This window comes from Lissotriton helveticus, chromosome 4_1 (assembly GCF_964261635.1).
Source record: "Lissotriton helveticus chromosome 4_1, aLisHel1.1, whole genome shotgun sequence".
NCBI classification, from domain to species: Eukaryota; Metazoa; Chordata; class Amphibia; order Caudata; family Salamandridae; genus Lissotriton; species Lissotriton helveticus.
Genome location: NC_136063.1, coordinates 1,693,599,848 through 1,693,624,203, shown reverse-complemented (window position 1 = coordinate 1,693,624,203; position 24,356 = coordinate 1,693,599,848). Strand labels below are relative to the sequence as shown.

The following is a 24,356-nucleotide window of genomic DNA, read 5'->3' as shown; positions in this document are numbered from 1 at the left end:
TAGACAAAGCATCAAATATTTCAGCAACTTCAATATCTTTTTCCAGACAGTAGAGATCCAACAATCAATCTGGATTTTTAGGAATACATTTAAAATATTCACCTAAGGATTCCTGTAACAAAATACAGAATACTTTCAGGCGTGTAGAGATACAATAATCAACAAAACATTTAAGAATTTCAGAATCTTAGTGTATATTATTACCATTATGATCGACTATGGTACTAATTTCAGATTTTTTCTTTTTGCTTTTTAAGTAATCTGCTACCAGATTTTCTTCCTTATTTTGTTCATTGTAGTGTTTAGCATTAATTTTCAACAGTGGACCACAAGCATCATCAGTTTTCTTATTAAATTCTAGTTTGGATTGAATATGGCAAAATAAAGTTTCTTTATAGTTTAAGGTTAGAAGCTTAATTTTCATATTTTGGTTATCTTCGGTAAAAAGTACATAGATCATTTATGGGTTTTTTCTAGTAGCTGCTTTTTAAATAAACTCATACAATGCTAAATTTGTAATCTTGAATTTTAACATTAAAGAATTCTTTGGCAAAATGTAGAGAGTCACCAACAAAAACGTGACCCGGAAGTAATTAATTATTGAATCTCCATCTTTTGAACATGAGGACTCCGATTATGGGTTTACGGGCCAGATGTAGGTGGCCCAATACCGGTCGGTAACGGCCGAAATTACAGAATTTCGGCCGTTACCGACCGGTATTGGGTTTTTGAGATGTAGGTGGCATTTTTTAAGGATTTGGTATTTTACCGAATCGGTAATTTCAGGATTCGGTAAAATACCGAATTCTTAATATACCGATTCGGTAAATTACCGGATCCAGGATGTAGGAAGCACTCAAGTTAGTGCATTCCTCAGTTAAGGATTCGTTATTTACCACCAACTAGAAGTTGGTGGTAAATAATGAAAACCTTTGAAAAAGCATTCTTTTGCTTTTCCAACAGTGCCATGTTGCAGACATACATGTGCACCCATTCACAATTGAGGGGTGCAACAGGGTGTGACACCCTGCCACCCTTCAATGTTTCCCCCAATTACCGAATCGGTATTTACCGATTCGGTAATTGACATTCATTCCTATGAGCCTCCAGGTCCATAGGAATGAATGGCAATTACCGAATCGGTAAATACCGATTCGGTAATTATTAATTTTTTAGGAAAAATTACCTACATCCCATTTGCCTGTTCTTAAATACCGAATCGGTATGATTCGGTATTTAAGAATCGGTAATCTGGGATTATCTACATCTGGCCCTTAATCTCTAATGACAGGAGGGTTATAAAAAATAATGATGGCTTTTATTTCAGCATTGTTCAAGGATTGAGCGATATTTTTGCTCCCAAATATAGTCAGCCGATTCTAGAACAGGATATCTGTACGAGGTAGTAGAAGGCATATTTTCTAAGTTCTAGATGTATTATTCTCCAATAATCAATCGAACCTCTTGACATTATTGAGCTTCTGAAAGCTTTTGCACTTCATTAGGAATATATTTTTTGTAAAGATACTGTCAATAAAAGGGTCCATAATCTGGTTGTAGTCCCAACCCCAACAGAATGTTTGAACCTGAAAATGACATCAATGTTGATTAAATAGATTACTAGATGGTTGTATGAATACCATTAGGTTCATAAATATAAACAATATGCAACAATATATTATTAAGTAGCAAATCAAGATAAAGTAACTACCAATATCGTCAACTTTCTGTTAGATAACCTCTAAATTCTAATGTTGTGTAACATAACTACAACACCATTTTTATTTTTTGTGGCAGGGGAGTTAAATATATGGCATAATTAGTGTCTTTCCCAGATAATTGAGTCTCCTGCAGCAGAGCTATTTGACATTTCAATTTAGACAAATGAATGATGATTATCTGTCTCTTTATAGGATTACGCAAGCCTTTAACATTTCATGAGATAACACAAATTCTTACAGATAAAAGAGTGTAAAAATGAACCCTTTAAGATTAGAGATAATGGTATGGTAAGATGTCGCAAGTACCTTAACCATAATGCAAAACAAGATAAAGATAGAAAATGAAAGGAGTGGTGAGCCATGAAACCTGATGGGAACACAAGTCCACAGCGTCCCTGACAGAGTTGAAAAGAATAGTGTTAGTACTAAATGAGAAAATGTAAATAGGAAGAGTACAATAGAGACAATATCAATGGCCAATAAACTATGAATGACCTCAAAGAAAAATAGGGAGGAAGGGATGTGGCATTTCGGTAGACAGGAGCACATAACAACACAATATAGCTAATCAACTTAAATTACAACCACCCAGTACTTGACACCAGACAAGAGAACAGAAAATAAACAATAGTAAAATCTGAACCAGAGCATAACAATAATACAATAGACTACATCTAAAAAGAGTAAATTGAAATTAATAAGTATATACCGTAACGAATAAGAGCATATTTGAAAAATTAAGGTTTGGCAACTTCCATTTCTTCTCTTTTATGAAGAGGACTAAACTCCCATAGCTGCTGTGCATGGGTTTCAGAAGCAGAAGGTTTCTCCTTGCAGGTGACCTTAAAGTAGCAGGGATGATTCAATCAAAATCTTGCATTCATTGATCTTAAATGAGGGTGCAGATCAAGAAACTCCTTTCTCCTATTGGCTAGGACTCCAGAAAGATCATGTGAGAGGTAGATTTTTTGACCAAGGAGTTTGTTTATGTTGTTTTGCAGCCACAAGCATTTTCATTAAATCAATATATGGAAGAAAGAGAGCTACAATGGCTTTAAGCTTAGAATGGCCATGTATAGAGAAGAACCTTGGATTAACCTGATGAGCTGTTTGGATATTAAGTGTAAGGTTATCAGGTAACCCAACCAACTTGGGAATTTTGACCTTTAGGAAGGAGATTATATTTTACCCCTCTGACCCCTCTGTTACACCACTGATTCTTAAATAATTTCCTCCGTTACGATTCCCTAAGTCTTCTGTTTTTAAGGAGAGTGATTTCTTTAGGCATACAGTCTAGCATTGCCACAACATCCTGAGCATGAATGATCCTTTGTGCAAATCTGTACCTCTCAATGTGACCATTTCTCTTCAATTCTTTGGTGGGTATTAATTGTTTGCATATCAAATGGATTTAACGTTCATAGCACTTCCATTAGATTTTCCAGTGTATACGAGGAAAGTGACTTAGTAGTTGATGAAGGATCTTTCTTAATCCTTTTATTACATCCACCGGATATTCCTTTACAAGAGGTAGCAACCGAAGAGCAGGCAATAGGTCTTGGAATAGCTGAAAATTGGCCATCCTCCTTAAGTTCAATGGATTCCGCTATATTACTGTCAGAAGATAATGGAGTTCTATTAATACTGTCAGTATTAGAATAATATACCCTCTTGTTTCAGCTTTAAATTGGTTTAATTCTTCAATCAAACAGGATTTGTAAAGTGCTACTTATCACCCGTGAGGGTAACCAGGGCCTCGAAGGGAGGGAGTGCTGCTTCTACGGGCTATCTGTCGAACAGCCAGTATTTGAGACACTTCCTGAACTCCTGCTGGGTCGGGGCTATTCAGACCTGTAAGGGGAGGTTGTTCCAGAATTTTGCAGCCAGCTGGGAGAAGGTGTGGCCGCTGCTACAGCGGATTCGTGGTTTGAGGGCCAGGTAGAGGGATGGGAAGTGTAGTTGTCTGACGGGTTAGTGGAAATGAACTCTGTGGTTGACGTAGGCTGGGCCCTTGTTGTGGACAGCCTTCTAGGTGTGGATGAGTAGTTTGAACTTGCACCGTTTGTTGAAGGGGAGCCATCCCATTCCAATTAACTACCACCAAAAAGGGGGATTACTGTGTCTCACTGGAAAACTCGTTTTCAAAAGCAGTGTTTATTTGAGGTGATGACATATTGTTCATCCACCTACAGGTAGGCTTCAGTATTTTGTGTTTGATACTATTAATACTTTGTACATTAATAATAATAATAATAATAATAATAGGGGTATATATAGAGCGCTGAGTTACGCACACCGGCGTGTCCCCGCGCTAGGGTGAGAGAGGCAGAGGCCGAAAGTTAAGCTGGAGGGCAGGCAGTCTATCTGACATAGAGGTACGTTTTTAATTTAGCACGGAACCTAATTTCTATTGGTTCTAAACGTAGCTCCATCGGAAGTTTATTCCAATGTTTTGCCGCTAGGTGCCTGAACGATCTACCTCCCATGCGGGCTTTCTTCACCTTGGGGATTCTCAACAGCCCCCCACCCGCAGATCTTAACGCACGGGTGGGTTCGTAGGATGCAATCAGGCTCTGCAATGATCGAGGTGCTCTGCCATTCAAAATCCGGTGGCAGGTGCAGAGAGCCATGTACTCTACTCTACTCCTCACTGGGAGCCAGTGCAGCTTCTGCAAGGCCTCCCTCGAGGACGCTCTTTTGGGCAGCCTGAGAATCAGGCGAGCTGCCGCATTCTGCAGCACTTGAAGGCAACCAAAACTCTTCCCAGGTGCCCCCAGGTACAGCAAGTTTGCATAATCTAGTCTTGCGGTCACCAATGCATGTACCAGGGTTTTTCGAGCCTCCATGGGCAACAGTTCCAGGACTTTCCTCAGTTTTTTCAAAACTCCGAAGCACACGCCCACCACACGGTTGATTTGGGGGCCAAAGGTGAGGCCCGCATCGAACCAAACCCCCAGGTTTTTTGCCTCCTGACAGGGGGTGGGGGTCGGCCCTAAACAGGATGGCCACCAGGCCGACGACCAAGCAGACTGGTCTCTCCCCACCACAAGCACCTCTGTCTTGCTGCCATTCAGTTTTAAACAATTCATAGCCATCCAGTTGGCCAGATCTTTCATGCACAACCGGAAGTCATCTGCAGCAAGACAGGGCGCATGCGACAGGGAGATGACCAGCTGCTTATCATCGGCATAAGATACTATTTGGAGGCCATAGCTCTCAACAATGGAAGCAACGGGCGCTACATACAAATTAAAAAGGGTCGGGCTCAGAGACATTAGCCTGCATTCAAAGACAGTACTTAATACGTTCAGCATTAATGCAAATTGTCAAATCAAATATTCCCAAGATAGTCCATTGGCAAGGTGAGCTCTAGTGTCATTTAAGATATAACAATCTTGAGACTGAATAAAAGTGACAGTGTTAAAGATGTATAGCCTCATGTGTTCCTTCATTGTATGCACTTTAAATTTAAAGATTGCCTCGTCAACATGAGGAGTGGCTTAAAATCAAGTAAAAATGTATAAGAACACCATGTGGATCCAAATAGAACTCACCAAATCGCTCCCCAGCCCCCAATGCACCTGGACGACCAGTTCCATTCACTTGACAGGGAAAGCCCCACCGTCATCTTCTGTTGAAATGCTCAGGAACTGGGTGCGGAGGAACTACATATTGATCTTGTGGCTCGTCAAGCCACACCCCTTCCAACAGCTTTTTACAGGTAACATTTTTCTTATTGCCGATGATTAATTATTTGAATTACAGAGGAGCTAAGTAGCCCTCTCCCATGTACACCATGTTCAGCCAGTCTTGAATGTTTAGCCACTAGCACTTGTTATGCGAACATTTAGTTCACACTTGCGATGTTAAACCTGAAACAAAGGCACCGGGTCTGCATTAATGGCCTTTTTGATGTTATAAAAAATTAATTATTCTGTAATTGAGGATCATTTTCACAAACTTTCATTTCTTTTAAAATGTTCACCCAAAGCTTGTAGTTTTTTTATGTTTCATTTTTTTTAATTTCAAGTCTCAACTGTGCTGTCGGAATTCTGCAGTAAGTGAGGCTTTTTTCCTGACAATACTATCTTTGTGACATTTGGAAACTTTAAAAAAAATAAAACTAAGGGACATATTTATAAAAGAAGTGGTGGAGCGCGGCTTTAGCCTCCTTCTTTTTTAAGTTTAAAAAGGATTTTATTGAAATAACAAAATACAATACACATACAATAAAATCAAAAGTGAGTAAGTAATACAATGCATATAAATGGGATGGAAAAAGAGTAGACGGAAAAAGGAGGTGGGGAGAGGGGAAGAGGAGAGTGGGGGAGAAGGTCAAAATATTTAAATACGAAAGTGTTGTCACTCAAATCCTAACAATTAGAAACATAACAATATAATCAGTAGCACTGTAAAAGAAAAATTAGAGGAAAAAGTTTACAGGAATAAGAACAATGATCAATGGGTTCAAGGAGGTTTGGGAACTTCTTCAAAACGTGGAGTATGTACAAGATGGGACTGGGCCGATGCATCTAAATAATTTGTAAGGGGTAACCACAACAAATCTCGTTTGATGGCAAGTGTAATAGGATGTACATAAGCTCTGTCCAATCTGTGATTATAGCAAACACTATACCACCAGGCCTGGAAGGAGACACTGGAAGAGTCCTTCCAAGATTTTGTGATTTGTTGAAAAGCCACTGCAATAAGTAAATCAATAATGGAAGTGTTAGCATCTGAAGAGGACCAAACTTCAGAGAGACTGCCAAGGAAAATGTGAGTAAGGGAAAAGGGAACTGAGTAAAGAAAATGTTTAAGATTATTTGCAAGAAGGTTATCTGCTTTATTCTGAGCAGAATAAAATTTGGCACTAGATTTTAGTAAAAATAAATTAGCAGAGTCAGTAGAGAGTTTATTGAAGTAAATGTTTGCTTTAAGGAGGTCTTTCAAAACCGACGGGCTGTTAGACGAATGATAAGAAAGCTCCAATTGTTTAATTTGCGAAGTAAGTTTCGAGATCGATTGAGCAGCTAAGCGTCTTCTTTTGGCAACAAAGGCAATAATGAAATCCCTAGAGGCAGCTTTAAACGTGTCCCATACCAATTGTGGAGAGATTGGAGGGGACTCATTTTCTGCGAAAAATAAAGTGGCAAAATCAAGGAAAGCTGGTGTAAAATTTTTATCCATAAGAAGAGAGTTATTAAATCTCCATCTCCTAGAACCTTTAATGGGGGAAGCAAATCAATAAGCAGAGAAACTGGGGCATGGTCAGAAATTAAAATAGTGCTTATATCAGAATGACGAATATGATGTCAAAGCTTTGGAAATAAACAAATAATCAATCTGAGATTGAGAAGAGTGCACAGGGGAAAAGTAAGTGTATTCTTGTAGTGAAGGATGGCAAAGTCTCCATGCATCAACAAGGGACCTTTGAGCTATAGTAGAAGAAAATTGAGTATGAGCTGGTGAGGGGGAAAAACGGGCATTAGATTTCCTATCCAAATAGGGGTCAATAATCATATTGCAATCTCCACCTAAAATAAAATAATCATCATTAAATTGCATTGAAGAAGAGAGAACTTGAGGCCAAAACATCTCATCATGAACAGCAGGAGCATATACATTGTAAATAGTTAAGGGAATCCTATTAACCAGCAAAGAAACAACAACCCACCTGCCCTCAGAATCATTTTCTTGATTGACAAGTTGTATGGTTAAGCGTTTATGACAGAGAATTGCAACCCCATTACGTTTCCCCAAGCCCGGAGAAGCAAAAACATAACCAACCCAATTACGACGTAACTTGGAGATCTCAGATTCTTTGATATGAATTTCTTGTAATAAAACTATATCTCCTTTTAAATGGGCTAAATCAGATAAAACACGTTGTCTCTTAATTGGAGAAGGAAACAACTGTAATACTGTAATGTAATACAAAATTAGCAAACATGGGTGCAACTAGAACAAAATGAGCATACTGATCCAAAGAGAGAATGAATGGAAACAGAAAACAACATGAAATCCAGAAGGGGAAAAGAGAGAAGACAAGATGTAGTCGTATAAAACCCAAATTGAGGGTAGAGAAGTAAGTAGAAAAAAAATAGAGTAAAGGAAAAGGTAAAGGTAAAAGGAAAGAGAGGAGAGAGGAGGGTAAAGAAAGACAGAAATAAATAGAATAGGGAAAAAGAATTACAGTAAAGCAAATAAGTAATCAAGAAGAATTGTAACAAAAGACATACCACAAGAAGAAAAGATGAAAGGGGATGGTGGAACCACATAAGGGAGACGGGACGCAGGGCAGAAGACACCGAAAGAGACGGCAAGGGAGGAGACAACTTCCAGGAAGGCTGAGGGAATAAACAGTGAAGGGGTCAGAAAACCGGCAACCTGAAAAATGTAAAAGCAAAAAAGGAAATTAAGTACCAATTGCAAACAAGGGACATAACAATGCTTCCTTTATGAAGAACAATACTAAACAATACAACAATTAATACGAAAAGAGAGCTAACACAGCATATGAAAGGAGAAAAGGTGAAGAAGAAACACCAAGATCAAAAGAGCTAAAACATTATGAGAAAAAGTTAGAGATACAAAACAGAGAAAAACAGTAACATATACAGAAAGCTGGAAGAGAGACAACTAAGGTCGAGGAATTTCCATGGAATCCACTCGGCAGCTGTGCAGGAATTGTTGTAACAGCTCAGGATCTTCGAAGGTGGTCGTTTTGTTATTATATGTCACTTTAAACAAGCAAGGATGGAAAAGTCCATATCTGGCATTTATGTTACGTAGCGCAGGTCTCATATCCAAGAATCTTTTCCGACGATCAGCAGTAACTTTAGCATAGTCTTGCGCAAAAAAGAGAGTAGAACCATTCCAAATGATCTTCCCACGTTGTCTGGCAGCCTGAAGTACTTGGAGTAGAGCAGTACATTCAAGAAAGTATAGTATAGTATAACGCCCCTAGGTTTTGCAGAAGAGGAGGAGGAGCGAGAAATTGGGCCGAGTATATGAGCACGTTGGATATTCAATGGTGGATTATCAGGAAGACCCAGAAGTTTTGGCAAAAAGGATTGAAAAAACGAAACCGGATTTGGACCTTCAAGACCTTCAACCAAACCGTAAATGCGCAGATTGTTACGCCTGTTGCGATTTTCCAAATTTTCGATCTACTGTTTGAGCTGCACTATCTCCTTGGAGATTAGAGGGACTTGATTAGCAACGCCTTGGACCAGATCAACACGACTTTCCAACTCTCCAACTCTTTGCTCGGTAAGCGACCAATTACATTCTAGATTAAGCAAACGAGCATTAGTTTCTTCCATATGAGGCTTTAGAGCACGTATTTAATCAAGAATAAGTTCCATAGAGATCAAGGAAGGTGAACTTGTGGGAGAAGGAGGATTAACCTTCGGGCGTTTGACAGTAGTAGAAGCTGAGCCAGAAGAGGCTTTAGTATTCTGTTTGTTACCGACCCGGGAGACATTAGCAGCAGATCCCTTAGAACCAGTCCCAGCATAATTTATAAGGTCCTCCGTTGGGTCTCGCAGTACATTGAATGGGTTAAAGTCCTCTAGATTTGCCTCTTTGGGTTGAGCAGGCCCATTACGGCAGTTGCGTGACATCGCCATTTGGGACAATTAAAGCGAACCACTTTGCAGTAAACAATGAGAAGCTGCTTATGCAGTCCCAAAACAGTCACTGAGAGAAAGAAAATTTCAGTTCAAAAAGCAGACTCTTGTCCTCAAAAATAGAGAAAACAGTATCACAAGGAAACATAAATGAAAAATGAGAGGAAAAAGTGTCTCACAACATATAGGCAGAAAAATACGGAGCTGCTGAAGAGCAAAATGGTGGCTGAAATACCATAATTTAAAGCAGCAACAAACCATCCAGATATAGAAATTGGTATGCCGTTAGAAAAATTGTGAGCACAAAAAGCAGCCAAAATAAAGCATTTCCTATGAGGAAAAAGCCATCTCACAACCTTTATGAGAGGAAAGGTGGGACTGGCATATAACACAATGGTGGCCAAGACATGGAAATCTGGGAAGGCAACAAACAGACACAGTAAATATGCTGGTAGAATAGGTGAAACTTCATAAAATCAGGCAGCATCACGAAGTCAGTGAATAGATAATAGGGGAACGTTTCCTCTGAAAAAAAATTATCTCCATAACAAAATCGAAGAAACAACGGGACCTCCGCAAAAACAAAGTGGCGGCCGCAATCTCTGCACGGTAATGCGTTTTCTAAAATTGCGGAAATAAGTGCACCGGCCTCACCGGTCCCAGCGCTGCATATGAAGCAGCAAGTGTTCCGACGTCCGTTTCTAGAAAAACTGGAGACCAGAATGTGGAAATGCCTCCTGGAGCCGGCTCGACACCTCACGTCTCGGCAGAGCCTCCACAGGATGCGGCCATCTCCAACGGATCCGAAGCCACGCCCTCGCTTTAGCCTCCTTCTGAAACGCCGAGCTGCACCATATTTACAACAATATGGTGCAGCTCTGCATTTCCCCCTACGCTGGCGAGAAATTCAGCTGCCTAGCGCCAATGAACCATAGTCCAAGGGTGTCTATGTTGCAGGGGAAGATTGTTTATGTGCAGAAAGGTGTTTCGTCCTGCACTTAGACAATCTTTAAATGGCATTTTGTAACTTCTATGTGTGCTGCTTAATGCAGCACAAAATAGAAGTTGCAAAACATCATTTTTTTAAATGATTGTTTATGTGTAGGAAGGGACACCTTCCTGCACATAAACAATCAATGGCGTTTTGCTGTTTCTATGTGTGCTACACAATGCAGCACACATGGAAACAGCTAAAACAAGAAGAAATTAAACATATCTCCTTGTTGTACCGGGGTAAGACCAGGTATTCCCTGGTCTTAATTTTGGAGCTACCCAATATTTACGCCACCCTTGTCCACAAACATGCTGTCTGTTGGCTTCTTCTATGCAACACGTTTCCCTAAGAGTGTTATTTTTTTAAATAAACAAAACACATCAACATAGTCTACTGGACAATGTATAGAATAAACCCATATCTAAATTAACTTAAGCATTATTTCTTTTGAGTCTTCTAAAAATGTTCCATCTGTGGAGAAGTGAACAGTATCCACTGGTGTAATTCCATTTGACTAGTCACACGTGACTTCTACTGGATCAAATTGTAGCAGATGGGATTTTGGACACTAGGCTACAATTATCCTGGGAAAAGCCTAGAGGAAGGACTAATTAGTGAAATAAAAATACCAATAGACAATTTTGAACGCGCTGCCATGTTCCAAGATGCAACTTGTATCCATGAGAACATTTTCAATAGCATTTCTGTAGCTGTGCGCCAACAAATTGATACAGTAAAACTTGGACATAGAATTTTTTACCAAGAACGTTTCGGGAAACTATATATGATTCTGATTTTATGGATAGTGTTTGAATTTATCTTGCTGCTCAAGTTCCTTTATTTTGAGTGATATTTGGTCTCCTTTCCTGCAGTGACTATAAACCTTTAGGATTGTGATCATAAAATACTGTGTAGATCTCCCGTAGCGTGTTTGCCGCACCTGTTCAGGAAAATAATACAGCCACACCTGGGTACCCTGCCGCATCTACGGTACAGGGCAGTGCCTCACACCGCCTTCTCACACTTGTGGACACCAGACTTTGCTGTGGCAGCCTCTGGAGAAGGGCAGAAGACTGCTAGAAGCTCACGTGGCACAGAAGTTACCACTAATACTATCCCCACTGCAAAAATTAGCTTTCAGCAAACATTTTGAAAATAATATATTGGCAAGGGGACCTAATGGCATAAAAGGCCTCCTCTTCTGAGCCTGTGGTGTTTTGGGAATGGTCAATGCGCTAGGGGCGGTGGGAGAAGAGGGGCGACACACCCTGAAGAGAATGCACACAGTCACCAGCAATAATTAATCTGCTTGATGCTACATAATAGCATTTTGAAGTGCGCAGCCCTGGTGTGAGAAGCATCTGCCTGGAGGCCTTCTGAGCAGAAGCTGGTAGAGGCTTGCTGGATGTTTTTTTGTTAGAGCATTAAGGTTAATGATAAAGGCGAGCAGTGGGTGGCTGAGTTGACACTGTGGCTCCCAGCTGAATAGTGGGGAATGTGGCATTGGTGGTACAGCACGAAATAGAGGAGACGGGGAACACTGATAACATGGGGAGGCTTTAGAAAACAGAAGAATGTTTCAGGGTCCAAGAGAAAGCATTTGACTAAAATGAACACATAAGAATGCGCACTCATTGATGTGTTGTGGCAATGATAAATTTGGGAGTGGAGTAACTGGATGCAGTGTGAGCGCAGATGGCTCTTGCAAAGAAGCTGTCCAAAGAGGGGTTCCAGGCGTGCATGTGGAGTTGAAAAGTTACAAAGGGGTTGCCCAGAGGTTGCATTTTCATTGTGAGATGAACTGTTGCATTGTGACCTTGGAGAATTACAAGTGTCTTCTACTGGATCTAATTGTAGCTGAAGGGATTTTGGACATTAGACTACAATTTATACCAAGAATATTTTGGCAAAAGATATAACATTGGTGATGTTATGGATAGTCTTTGAATTTCTTTTGCTTCTCAGGTTCCTTTATTTTGAGTAATATTTGGTTTCCTTTCTTGCCATGCCTATAAAACTGTAGGACTGGGCTCAGAAAATACTGAGGGGATCTCTCTGAGCGGGTTTACTGCGCCTGTCCATAAAAATGATACAGAGAAACCTGGATGTCCAGAAGCATCTATGGAGCAAGGCAGTTCCTCACCCAGCCTTATCACACTTGTGGACACCAGACTGTGATGTGGCAGCCTCTGGAGTGGGTAGAGCAAAAGACAGCTAGAAGTGGCATATAAGGTAACACTAAAACAATCACTAATGCTACACATAGCTTTCAGCAAACATTTGGAAAAGAACAGATTGGCAAGGGGACCTAATAATATACGGTCTCCTCTCCTGAGTTACAGCAGCTGACAGACACAGGCGGCTATCTTTAAGTATGATTGGCAAGTGGTCATAGGTGTAGTACTGGGAGTGAATGTTACACACACTCTCTGGTGTTTACTCTGCTAGAGGAATCATAGGTGAGCATGCTCTGCCATAGTTCTAAATTTGCTATGTAGTGTCATGTTATGTTCTAAGAATGTGTTTGAAGTGGACACTGGACAGCGGGACAGTTACTGGTTGAGTCAGGTCTGGATAACCCATCAACCATGTAGCCACCACAATAAATCCCAGCTGATACTTACGTTGGCTCGTTCACCACAAAAATATAGGCGACGATCTGGCTACACGGTCCATCTTTCTGCATGTGGATATCTTACAGGGTCGAGCCTGCCGCCTCCTGTGTTGGAACTCCGCACTGTGTTTTGAGAGGAGTATGTTCCTGCTGCTCTCGTATGGTTTCGGACTCCATTACAGCCAACGTCTCCTGCTTCGTTTGGACTGGGTTCGGCCCAATCAACTCCTCTCGCGGTTTCGGAGTTGCTTTGCGTGCAGCCTGGTCTTTGGAGGTCTCCCGAGATCCTGTTCTCGGCCTGTGCAAGCTCCAGTGACATCAACCAGTTTAGTGTTGCCTGGACCGATTTTGGATTTGGGGACCAGTAGGGTCCCCTGGCAGTTGTTTGGGACTTGCGTTTATCCTTGTGCTAGAGCACAGCTTTCCAAACTTTTCATGTTGGGGACACACTTTTTGGAGATGCATCATTTTGTGACACAGGAAGGCAGTGTAACGAGTGAGCGTAGCGTAGTGAGCCCGAACCACCTAAGGGGGGTTTGAGGGGTTCTCACTCATTGCCCGTCTCCCTCCCTCTGTCTCCCTCCCTCTGTCTGTCTCCCTCCTTCCCTCCCTCTGTCTTTCTCCCTCCCTCCCTCTGTCTGTCTCCCTCCCTCCCTCCCTCTGTCTGTAAATCTCCCTCCCTCTGTCTGTCGCCCTCCCACCCTCTGTCTGTCTCCCTCCCTGTCTGTCGCCCTCCCTCCCTGTCTGTCGCCCTCCCTTTGCCTGTTGCCCTGCCTGTCTCCCTCTCCTTCCCTCTGTCTCCCCCTGACTGTCCCCCTCTGCCTCCCTCCCTCTCTCTCCATCTCCCTCCCTCTCCCTCCCTCTCTCTCCGTCTCCCTCCATCTCCTTCCCTCTCCCTCCGTCTCCCTCTCTCTGTCTCCCTCTCCCGCTCTGCCTGTCTCATTCTCTGCCTCTGTCTATCCCTGTCTCTGCCTCTATCTGTCTCTGTCCCTGTCTCTGTCTCCCTCCCTCGCTGTCTCCTTCCCTCTCTGTCTCCCTCCCTCGCTGCCCCCTCCCTTGCTGTCTCCCTCCCTCGCTGTCTCCCTCCCTCGCTGTCTCCCTCCCTCGCTGTCTCCCTCTCTCGCTGTCTCCCTCCCTCGCCTTCTTCCTCCCTCGCTGTCTCCCTCCCTCGCTGTCTCCCTCCCTTGCTGTCTCCCTCTCTCGCTGTCTCCCTCCCTCGCCTTCTTCCTCCCTCGCTGTCTCCCTCCCTCGCTGTCTCCCTCCCTGTCTCCTTCCCTCCCTGTCTCCCTCCCTCTCTGTCTCCTTCCCTCTGTCTCCTTCCCTCTGTCTCCTTCCCTCTCTGTCTCCTTCCCTCTGTCTCCTTCCCTCTCTGTCTCCTTCCCTCTCTGTCTCCTTCTCTCTGTCTCCTTCTCTCTCTGTTTACCTCTCTCTCTGTCTACCTCTCTCTCTGTCTTCCTCCTTCTGTCTCCCTCCCTCTGCCTGTCACCCTCTGTCTCCCTCCCTCTGTCTCCCTCCCTCTGTCTGTCACCCTCTGTCTGTCACAATCTGTTTGTCACCCTCTGTCTGTCACCCTCTGACACCTCACCCCAGCTTCCCGGGCACACAAAGGGCCGCACCAGAGTACTTCGCAGGTCTTTAAAGGACCATTTACGTCCGAAACATTTTTACTATAAACAGAGCAGTCATTATCATATGCAAGACAATGAGGTTGATGGTAACGTTCTTCAGTCTTTAAACACAATGGGCACAGAACGTTTGCCTAAACCCCAATTTCCTAGCCTGGAAAATCTGATGCCAAGCGGATTTCCTTTGGGAAGAAACAGCAACCTTTGTGAATCGACTGGACATCCTTTCAGTTGCTCCAGCAGTGGCAGGAAATCTATCCCTTCATACATTTTAATGCACCAGAAAAACGAGTTACAAGACTGGAAATGGTCGACTGATCAAGAGACTGATCTCAGCTAGGAGCCATCGGATTTTCGGGGTAGGCCCATTCGAGCCTCAGGAACAATGAAAAAAACACTTCTCTTTCAGGCTCAGCTTGCAGCAGACGATCCGGAAAGGCCCGAGAAGAGGTCACTCGATCTGTGGGATCCCCATCCGAGAAAGACAGTTTCTTGGCACATGTTTAGGAACTTCAATCACATCAAGGCTTCGGGAACCTACCTGATGAATTCACAGACATGCTGTATATGGGCAGAGCAACTTGCAGCAAAGGAAAGATGCTTCAACACATGTATTCACCAATAAAGCAGAAGCCAGCGATGCTACAAAACACTGCTGCAATTCAGAGCACTAGTGCACAAACAGGTGAAGCCCAGATGGAAAGGAAAAGGCCCAATCCACTGTCAGAGAATAGAGGGAGCAGAGTATTAGACGGCATTCGTTAGTCACAGCTTCCTCCGAAACTCAAGAGAAGGTGACTCTCATTTGAAAAGGTCCCTGGGAGGAGGTGTGATGGGCAAACACGCCTGAAGTTCTTTAAAAAGACAAAGAAAGATGGTGAATCCTAACAGTAATTTGCATAACTCGCTACTTTAAAGAGACAGATGCATTTGTTATAGTTATTGTACAGTATTATAATCATTATTTTAATAATGCATCATGAATAGTTCTACTGCTCGTTTAATGGTGCTTGGCGTTTTACTACTACGGCATGGGCTTTGCTTTTAAGATTCAGTTTAGTTTGAGTACATGAATACTGCTTTTGCTCTGAACATCTGCCTACACTGATGGAAAACAAAAGCTCATTCTTGTCACATTATTTTGCCTTACCTGTGGGGCTGTATTTTTGTGCATCGGGTTAGTCCTGTTCATAGAGCTTTATTGCGCATATGGCTTTTTAAACCTTCACAATAAATTATACATTAAAAGTATGTTAAAAAAAACAAAAAAGAACAAAAAAAGACCATTTATTTGTTAATGGGGCTTTGTTGTGAAACTCCCAGCCCCCACAGAGCAGAGTGTCTCGGAGTCCACGCTGCTGTGGCTGACTCTGAGACACCCTTTCAAAGGAATGCCTCCTAATTGGCAGCAGTTATGTGCTAAGTGCCCTTAAAACTGGTATCTTCCTGCGACACACCCGCCCTTTGCAGGCGACACAGTACTGTGTCGGGACACACAGTTTGGAAAGCTCTCTGCTAGAGTCTCGTGCACAGAGGAGTAGGCGCGTTAGTCTTGACGTCATGACGTGGTTGCCAGGTCCTTCGCAACCACCCTCACGCGTACACTTCAGTGTTTTCTTGACGCCAAACAACGCATTGTGAGGAGCAACGCTGTGTTCCTGTTAATACGTCTTGCATTAATACGTAGTTGCCAGGTCCATAGCAACTCCAAAAACGTTTGCACTTCTGTGTTTCTCCAGTGATGCCTGGCAACAAATAATGCGGAGCGAGGCTTCTCTCCTATCACTTACCTTCATCTGGCACCATCAACACAGCGCAACCTTACTTTGATGTTTTCTACGACCCTACTGATCATCCATCATGGTTGTGAGTATAGCGGATCTCGGTGATTCTCAAACCCTGTGTCATATTTAGAACCTGCTTTCTGTTCTTACATGGCGGATCGTCTGGTCACCATTGTGAAGCTGCAAAGGGTTGATGAGGCAGTGTTTCCTATTGTGGATCACAGTGATTCGCACACTTTAGGGTCAAGAGTACTTTTGACATTTTCTTATGCGGATCTCTGTGATTTGCACACCCCTATTTAATTTGTGAACTATGTTGGCTGTGATACAGTTTAAAAAAATGTTTTTCTTCTATCAGCTATTATTTTGTTTGCATTTGGGCAAACATTATTATGGTCTGCTACAGATCCTTGGCGTATTCATAGTTATATACGTTCCTCTTGTTTTGCAACAGTGTACACCATTATTAATGTTTCAAGGAATAAACATGTTATTGTAGCATGTTATTTTAATCTGAGCAAGAGATTTCCTTTTCTGGTGTGTTTTTGCTTTCATCAATATTTTTTTCCTTGCTGTACTATATAACGTGTACTATGCAAGATGTCCCTCCTCCTCCATCTTTCCTGGACAGCCCGGGTGACCCACCCATGGAACATCTCCTTGGCGCAGAGTAAGGCAACGCAGCGACTTAAGCTGCTTTGTCTTACTCCATATCTATGAAGTCCAGGCAGAGTGAGAGGACTGGGCCACCGGTACATCAAAAAAAGTGAGCTCTGGCAGTGCAAGGTTCTCATAAATAAGCCTGTGAGATTACATGAGGCAGTGGGATCTTCTTTGAAGCAAATAGAACCAACATGGTGGGGAGGCGCTAGGGCACTGAAATGGCCACAGCTGTCCACGATTTGTTAATTGGATGAGAGCAGATGATGGACTGATTTGCGATTTTGCCAGACAAGGTGTGTCAGCTGGGGGAGCAGGATGGTCAGAAATGAAAGCCATTTTGGGAGGATGATTTCAGAGTGAAGAATAAGTTTAAGGCCCTGATTACAAGTTTACGTTCTATTTATTGTGCTTGAGAAATTATGATACCACTGTTACGTTATTTATCGGGTGCAATAAATCGCAACTATTATGAGTTAGTGGCCAATAACATGTGGATTTTGGTTTGTAACACCAAAATCTAAATCTTCATGATACATTTAATACCGCATGTTTCCCCCCTGGTAAATTTCGGCAGGCTTGACGTGTGAAAATTTAACAAACAAAGTATTTAATGCTTCTGATAATTATCAGATGCGTTAAATACCTACCAACTCGTAATTCTGGCCCAGGTTTACGCAAAAGTTGCAATATACCAACCAACTCCTAATCACGGCATGAGTTTTAGTTACTTTATAAATTTGCACTAACAAGGATCAGGTTGAGAAATAACAGAATGGACTGGGCCTGAGATAGGAGTCAAGGGGATTTAAAGGACTGTCAAGGAACATATATGAGTAAAGCAATGGCAGGACGTGATGCATAGTTTGACAGCCAAAACAGAAGGCAATTAATGACAAGATGATAGAAGGATTTTGTATCTGCAAATACATAGCTGATGTTGGAGTCACCCTACCTCCGTAAAACGGAACTTGGATTATGCATTAATTTGTCTCATTCACCATATTCTCCAAGGGACCCTGGAGATAGGAGAGGCCTCCTCTTTTATATCCAGTGGCTTGGTAATGGACAGACATTGGACACCCCCATGATGTATGCAGCCTTATCCGCACATGCTGAATTCAATACTAAAGCGAGACTTCCCAACTGTTCTCAATATTGCCTCCGTATAATTTTTTTATCTTCCTAAACATCCTAATACCTAGTCTTGCTGGCTATGGCTACCCTCAAATGCAGTTCTATATCAGGGTTGGCCACCATACGGCCATGATGGCTAGATGCATACCAGATTTTCTGCATAGCCACATAACAGAACCTGAGGGTAGATGCTGATGAAGAGTCTATTTTGATGATGAGGATGCTGCTGTTCTTCCTCCTCACTGGAGTCCAATGCTTGATATTGTATTCATATAACATATAAAGTAATAAATGTTCTAATGTTGGAGAAGAATAAGTCACTTACCTTTAAAGAGGGTTCTGTGGCACTGGTGCTATCACACAACACGCCGGGGTCCAGATTTACAAAGGTTTTGCCTCAGGTTTGTAAAAAGAACTATTGATGGACAGATTGCAGAACAATGTCATACATTCACCCCAGTACAGAGATCTGGGACTAAATCCATCGTTTTTTGCTCACCATGCCATTCCAGTTTGGACCAAGCCATATGCACATCAGTCTTGACCCTGGGCCCAATGGGAACAGCCCAGCCCGAACTGCCAGGCCATGTTCTCGATGGACTGGAAACAAGAATCCTAGGACCGATTTCGGGGTTTCACCCCCTCTTCAGCCAAGATAGCTTCATTCCAGTGGCATGGAGAGCATGGGACTCACGTCTGAGCATACGTGTCCCACTCGGGGTGACAATTGCAAAAAGAACTACTGATGGACAGACTGCAGAACAATGTCATACATTCACCCCAGTACAGAGATCTTGGCCTAAATCCATTGTTTTTTGCTCACCATGCCATTCCAGTTTGGACCCAGCCATATGCAAATCAGTCTTGACCCTGCGCCCAATGGGAACAGTGCAGCCCGAACTGCCAGGCCAGGTCCTCCCTGGACTGGAAACAAGCATCCTACGACCGGTTTTGGGGTGTCACCCCTTTTCAGCCAGGATAGCTTGATTCCAGTTGCATGGAGGGCATGGGACTCACGTCTGAGCATACCCGTCCCACTGAGGGTGACAATTGCAAAAAGAACTGTTGATGGACAGATTGCAGAACAATGTCATACATTCACCCCAGTACAGAGATCTGGGCCTCAATCCATTGTTTTTTTGCTCCCCATGCCATTACAGTTTGGACCCAACCGTATGCAAATCAGTCTTGACCCTGTGCCCCATGGGAACAGTCCAGCCCGAACTGCCAGGCCAGGTCCCATAGAGACCCAACGCAAAATCTTTGTTGAGAATTAAAAACCAACACAAATTGATATTTGTGTTGGTTTGTAAGGAAAAGCAGTGCGAATCAGTGCTCTGCATTACTCTTCATCAAAGTTACGTTCGGTGAGTGGTACATGAGCGTTCCCGTGCTACCACCCATGGTTTCTGACTCAAAACCCTATCTACTAACAATAATGGACAGGGTTTTGGACCAAAAATTAACACAACTTGAAAGCAGGGGTTTCTTACTTTGCATAAGTGTTGCACTGTACAGCACACATACAAAGTAGGAAAAGTTGTAAAGTCCGTCTAAGCATAATATTTTGCACTGGAAGAGCAGCCTTCCAGAACAACTCCTATGCTAGACACCTTTGAACTATGGCTCAAAGGTGTGTGTATGGCCCTCTACAGTATGATTCTGTGCTGGTGCTGGTGCTCGGGAGAGAGGATGGTGCCTTATCTCTATTGATATAGCGCTGCCCTTCGCTCTCTCCCTATCACAAGCAACACAATGCAGCAACGTTGGGTGCTGCACGGCGTTGCGTAAGAGTTTGGTATATCTGGGCCCTGGTGTCCCCAACGAATAATGTCAGTTAGATTGTTTTATGCGTTGCCTGTATATATAAAACATGGTCATAATCTGATTAAGGGTGGAACTAATGGCGGAAATCAGTCAGAGAAATAGGTAAAATTGAGTTCAACTGACTAAAACAAGATTTCATTTTCTCAGCTGTTTCCCGTCTGGACATGGAGCAATATTCATATTGCATGTAAAGCAATGAAAGATTCCAGAGTTCGAGAAATTCCGCTTTACAGCGGAAGTATTCTTCTCCACGAGTTTCCTTGATTCGCACCATCCTTCGGAGTTCTAGTCTTGCAGTTATCTAATCTCCTAGTATAGTAAACCATAAACATAGTTAGGTGCTCATTTAAACAGCAGTGGCGCTGACTTAGGTGAAAAGATTATTTGCAGCTATTTTAGCCTTTGTACCTTTTAATACTGAGCATAAAATATGATTTGTACTTGTTCAACCTTCAGTGCCCCATTTGCCTCCAGTATCTACCTTGAAATAAGCTTGGGATCAAAGTGCAGAAGTAATATATGCAAAAAGTTGCAAATACCCATTTTGTGTAGATGTGTAAGCTGTGCACAGAAACTTGTTGAACACCCAGCAAACATGTAGGTTGTAATGTTGATCATTTGTGTACTGGTCTCAGAAACTCCCCAAATGTTCTACTGATGAATGGCTTTTATATCGTCATAATTCCCTGTATATACTCTGAGGTTATAATCTTAAAAAATGAAGAAAAAAAAAATCTTTCAAACGTGCTAAGCACGCGTGCTTCTGTAAAGTAAAAGTGAAAGACTTCTATTCCTAATAAAGCATTTGGTTTATTTGTGTTTTCTTGCTGCAGAACATGGGAAAATGGGAATAAAGGAGCCTGGTGTGCAGCAAACTGGAGAAGGTGGCACCAAACACAAGAGGAACAAACCTAATGAGGATAAAGACACTAAAAAATATATGAAACTAGGGACCACCATCACTTGAAAAAAAACACTCTTTTGCTTAAAGAGCATGAAAGTCTCCAAAAAGTCAAAGCTTGAAAGGAGAGACAAGAAAAGTCATGATAGAGTAATAAATGAATGATGCTATCACAATATTGAGGAAAGTAGGGGGGTCCCTATTATTTGCTTCTTTTTCAAATGATCTGGGGTATGTTTTCTAATGAAATTCATGAATCTCTGAGGCTGAGTGACTGGATGTGCAAAAAAAGAAAAATCAAAGTGTGTACCAATGGAAAAGAAAAGCTGTGGCCCTTAACTTCAGGCCACAGCAGCGACTGTTGCACCAGCTAAAGAGTGCTATGTAGACAATCACAGAAGACATGTCAGCTTAAAAGATGTGCATAAAAGCAGAAAGAGGGAGGCTCGTTTTGTACAGTAAACCTGTAGGCAAATCTTTCACCTGGTAAAGTTGGAGAAGGAGAAGGGCAAAGTGTCGCGCACTGATCAAATCAGTGCAATCACAGTTCTTATAACGTCTGAAAGAGCACTGGACCTTACAACATAATCTCGTAGTCAAGTCTTTAAAGATTTTTACTCATTGGTCGTATGGACCTTTGTTATTTGACATAAAGCATTGAAAGGAAGAAGACATCAACAATACATTTCCACCTTGTGAAGCCAATGTGACCCCACAATAAAGCCCAGGAATTGCCAAATATAGTTAAAGGGTTTTACTTTGGATTCCCAATCAATCTAGAATATATACAAACAGGGCCAGCTCTAGGGCGGTGCGATCGATGCCACATCAATGACACCAACTTTAGGGGCGCCGCATGTTTTTAAGTTCAATTTGGTTTTAAAAGCACCTGATGCCGCACTCCTTGCTTCCAGGACATTTCAGGCTACCATAAAAATGTCAAGTAAACTCTGGCGATTGATTGACCTGCTTCAGGGAGATCGGAGTTTTATCTAATGGAAACTTTGACTCATCATAAAGTAGCACAAGAGCTTAAAATGCCTGCTGCAAAGGTTGTGTACCATGCAGATCACAAAGTGCATACAATGTAAATAGGTCGGTGTGTTACTGCTTCTGTCATCGAGCCCCTTTTGTAACTTGCAGTTTATAATTTTAAATTCTCATATAGAACAGTGAGCTATTAACTATCATCAAAGAGTTGCATGCAAACTGCAAGGTTTAGATGAGAGTATTATAATTTTTACCCCAGTCTTTCATTATCCCAATGTTGTAAAAAGGGTTCACTTGGGTAGAAATCAATTCTTATTATTAAAGCCAACCACAGTGTTTCGTTTTAAATTTCGAGTTTGTGCTTCTCCAGACCAAGCGCTCTTAAACTATACTGTCTACCAGTAGGGTTGACTTGTGACTCACACACCTTGTGGTCCTCTGTCTTATGTAACATTTCGTATACACTGATGTACACACTTATGTTTCATTGTGTCGGTGTAATGTAAAGTATTCTGACACCTTACACTGGTATGAGTAGCGCTATAAAAAAAAATGAAATGCATGAGAGGGAGTGGTTAAGGAAACTGTAGGGGCACCGTCAAAGGGTAGCAGTGAGGGAATCTGTGGAGAAGGAGGTCATGGAGGTCATAAATTGTCGTACCGGGTGCCATCATCACTAAAGCTGGCCCTGTATGCAAACCAAAAGTAAATTCAATAAGTACAGGAATACAATAGGTAAGATGAAATATCTTGTTAGGTTGAAAAGCAACATAATGAAATACAAAGTTGTGATAGCCACAGTAATACAGAAACAGGTTAAAGCAAACAAGTGTTCCATAAAGAAACTTCCCTTCGCTCTTCTAAACATAGGTCAAATATAAAATCATCTATCAAGGGTCTCTAATTTTGGAGCATAGAAGGTGTCGGCATGATCAGACTTCAGTAGAAGTCTTGGAAACAGGAAATAAATGTTTAGCATAAAGCTGCACACTTAAAAGAATTGACAAGCAGAGAGGTGTACACCTCTCAAAAGTCTAAAAGGAATCTCAGTGTCTTCTAACTGTGAGAACACCAATTTAAAAGTAACAGACCGACATTCAGAAGCATCCTTATCTCCTTTCATACCACCAGGAGCCAACCAAATTGATACTCGAGTGGATCTGCAACATCCCTTCAGTTTTGCATTACATCAAAACTTGGATTGTAGTTCTCAACCTTGAACATCCTTCCATCCTGGTACATGTAGAACAGAAGGCCTCTTTTGGCCATTAATTTTCCACATTCACTGACAAGTTCTTCCCTCCAGGCCTCTCTATCAGCAGTGTGATACAAACAATAGGCCTTTCTCTAGTTAACGAGAATTATGATAATACACCTGCAAAGAAAGAGAACATGCTGGCTAGTCAAAATGCATTTCACTTGAGGCCTGTAGTCAGGCGAATTTAGCTAAGCACTTAATATGCACTTCAAATACATGGTTATACAAACACACGTATAACTTGAAGAATAAATGTAAAATGTGAGTAAATGAGTACATGTTTACATATGCAAATATAACTTGAAGTATAAAACAAGAATAAAGAATACCTGCTTACCTGTTTAAACTGAATATTAGTGCACAAGTATACAAATCTTTAATCTCTACAATTGTTTCTGCCTTTTAATGCATTTAAATGTGTCACACACATTAATGAAGTTAAGGTACTAAGTAAATATAATGTTGGTTATATGCATATAATTGCATTTCTGTGACTTATAAGGGTGGAGCTAAATTGTGCTGCTCCACATCCTAAAATAATAGATATGTTATTTACATATCTGTGCTCTGAACTACCCTGCTATTTTATTGAAGAGCTGAGACCTGGGAGAGTTGTTCAAACATCAGATCCTGCTAGCTCACAGCTGAGCATTTGCCAAGATGAGGGGAGCTCATGAAAGGAAGATGTGACGTGACCTTTGTGTTTGAGATGAAGATAATGTTCAGTAGGGCCTGTCTCCATTACGAAAAACATAGGGGTACAAAATGAACGCAGCTAAAACGGAGATAATGGCCTCGAACCAGCCGGAAAATCAGTTTCAGCACCAGATACGCCCCAGAATGAGATATCTGGGGGTTAACATAGTGTAAGATATAGCCAAGATGGCTGAGTTCAATCCGACTGCGGTGGCGAAAGAGTGCGCGAAGCTAATGAAGCCCTGGGCTTCGCTCCCCCTCTCTGTCATCGGTCGGGTCAATCTGGCCAAAATGTCATTACTCCCAAAAATCACCTTTCTTTTTAATTGTATCCCTCTTCATTTTGGGAAACCACAAATCAATAAAATTCAGAGGGACATTAATTCTTTCGTTTGGGGCTATACATTTTCAAGGCTAGCTTGGAAGAAGCTGAGACGGCGAAGGGAGAAGGGTGTTCTCGCCCTGCCTGATATTCAGATCTATGCTTGGGCCTTCCAACTTTCCCACGCTCGCATGCT

At 42.0% G+C, this 24,356-nt stretch overlaps 1 protein-coding gene across 1 annotated transcript in view; it reads left to right on the top strand.

The window, feature by feature from the left end:
- The window catches only part of LOC144829330 (uncharacterized), a 320,407-nt gene extending 296,924 nt beyond the window's left edge, over window positions 1-23,483 (top strand). Inside the window, exon 6 of the mRNA XM_078688376.1 lies at window positions 20,827-23,483. Coding sequence (XP_078544502.1) covers window positions 20,827-20,960 — 134 coding nt within the window. The 3' untranslated portion in view covers window positions 20,961-23,483. The remainder of the gene's footprint in view (window positions 1-20,826) is intronic.
- Window positions 23,484-24,356: the final 873 nt, after the last annotated feature.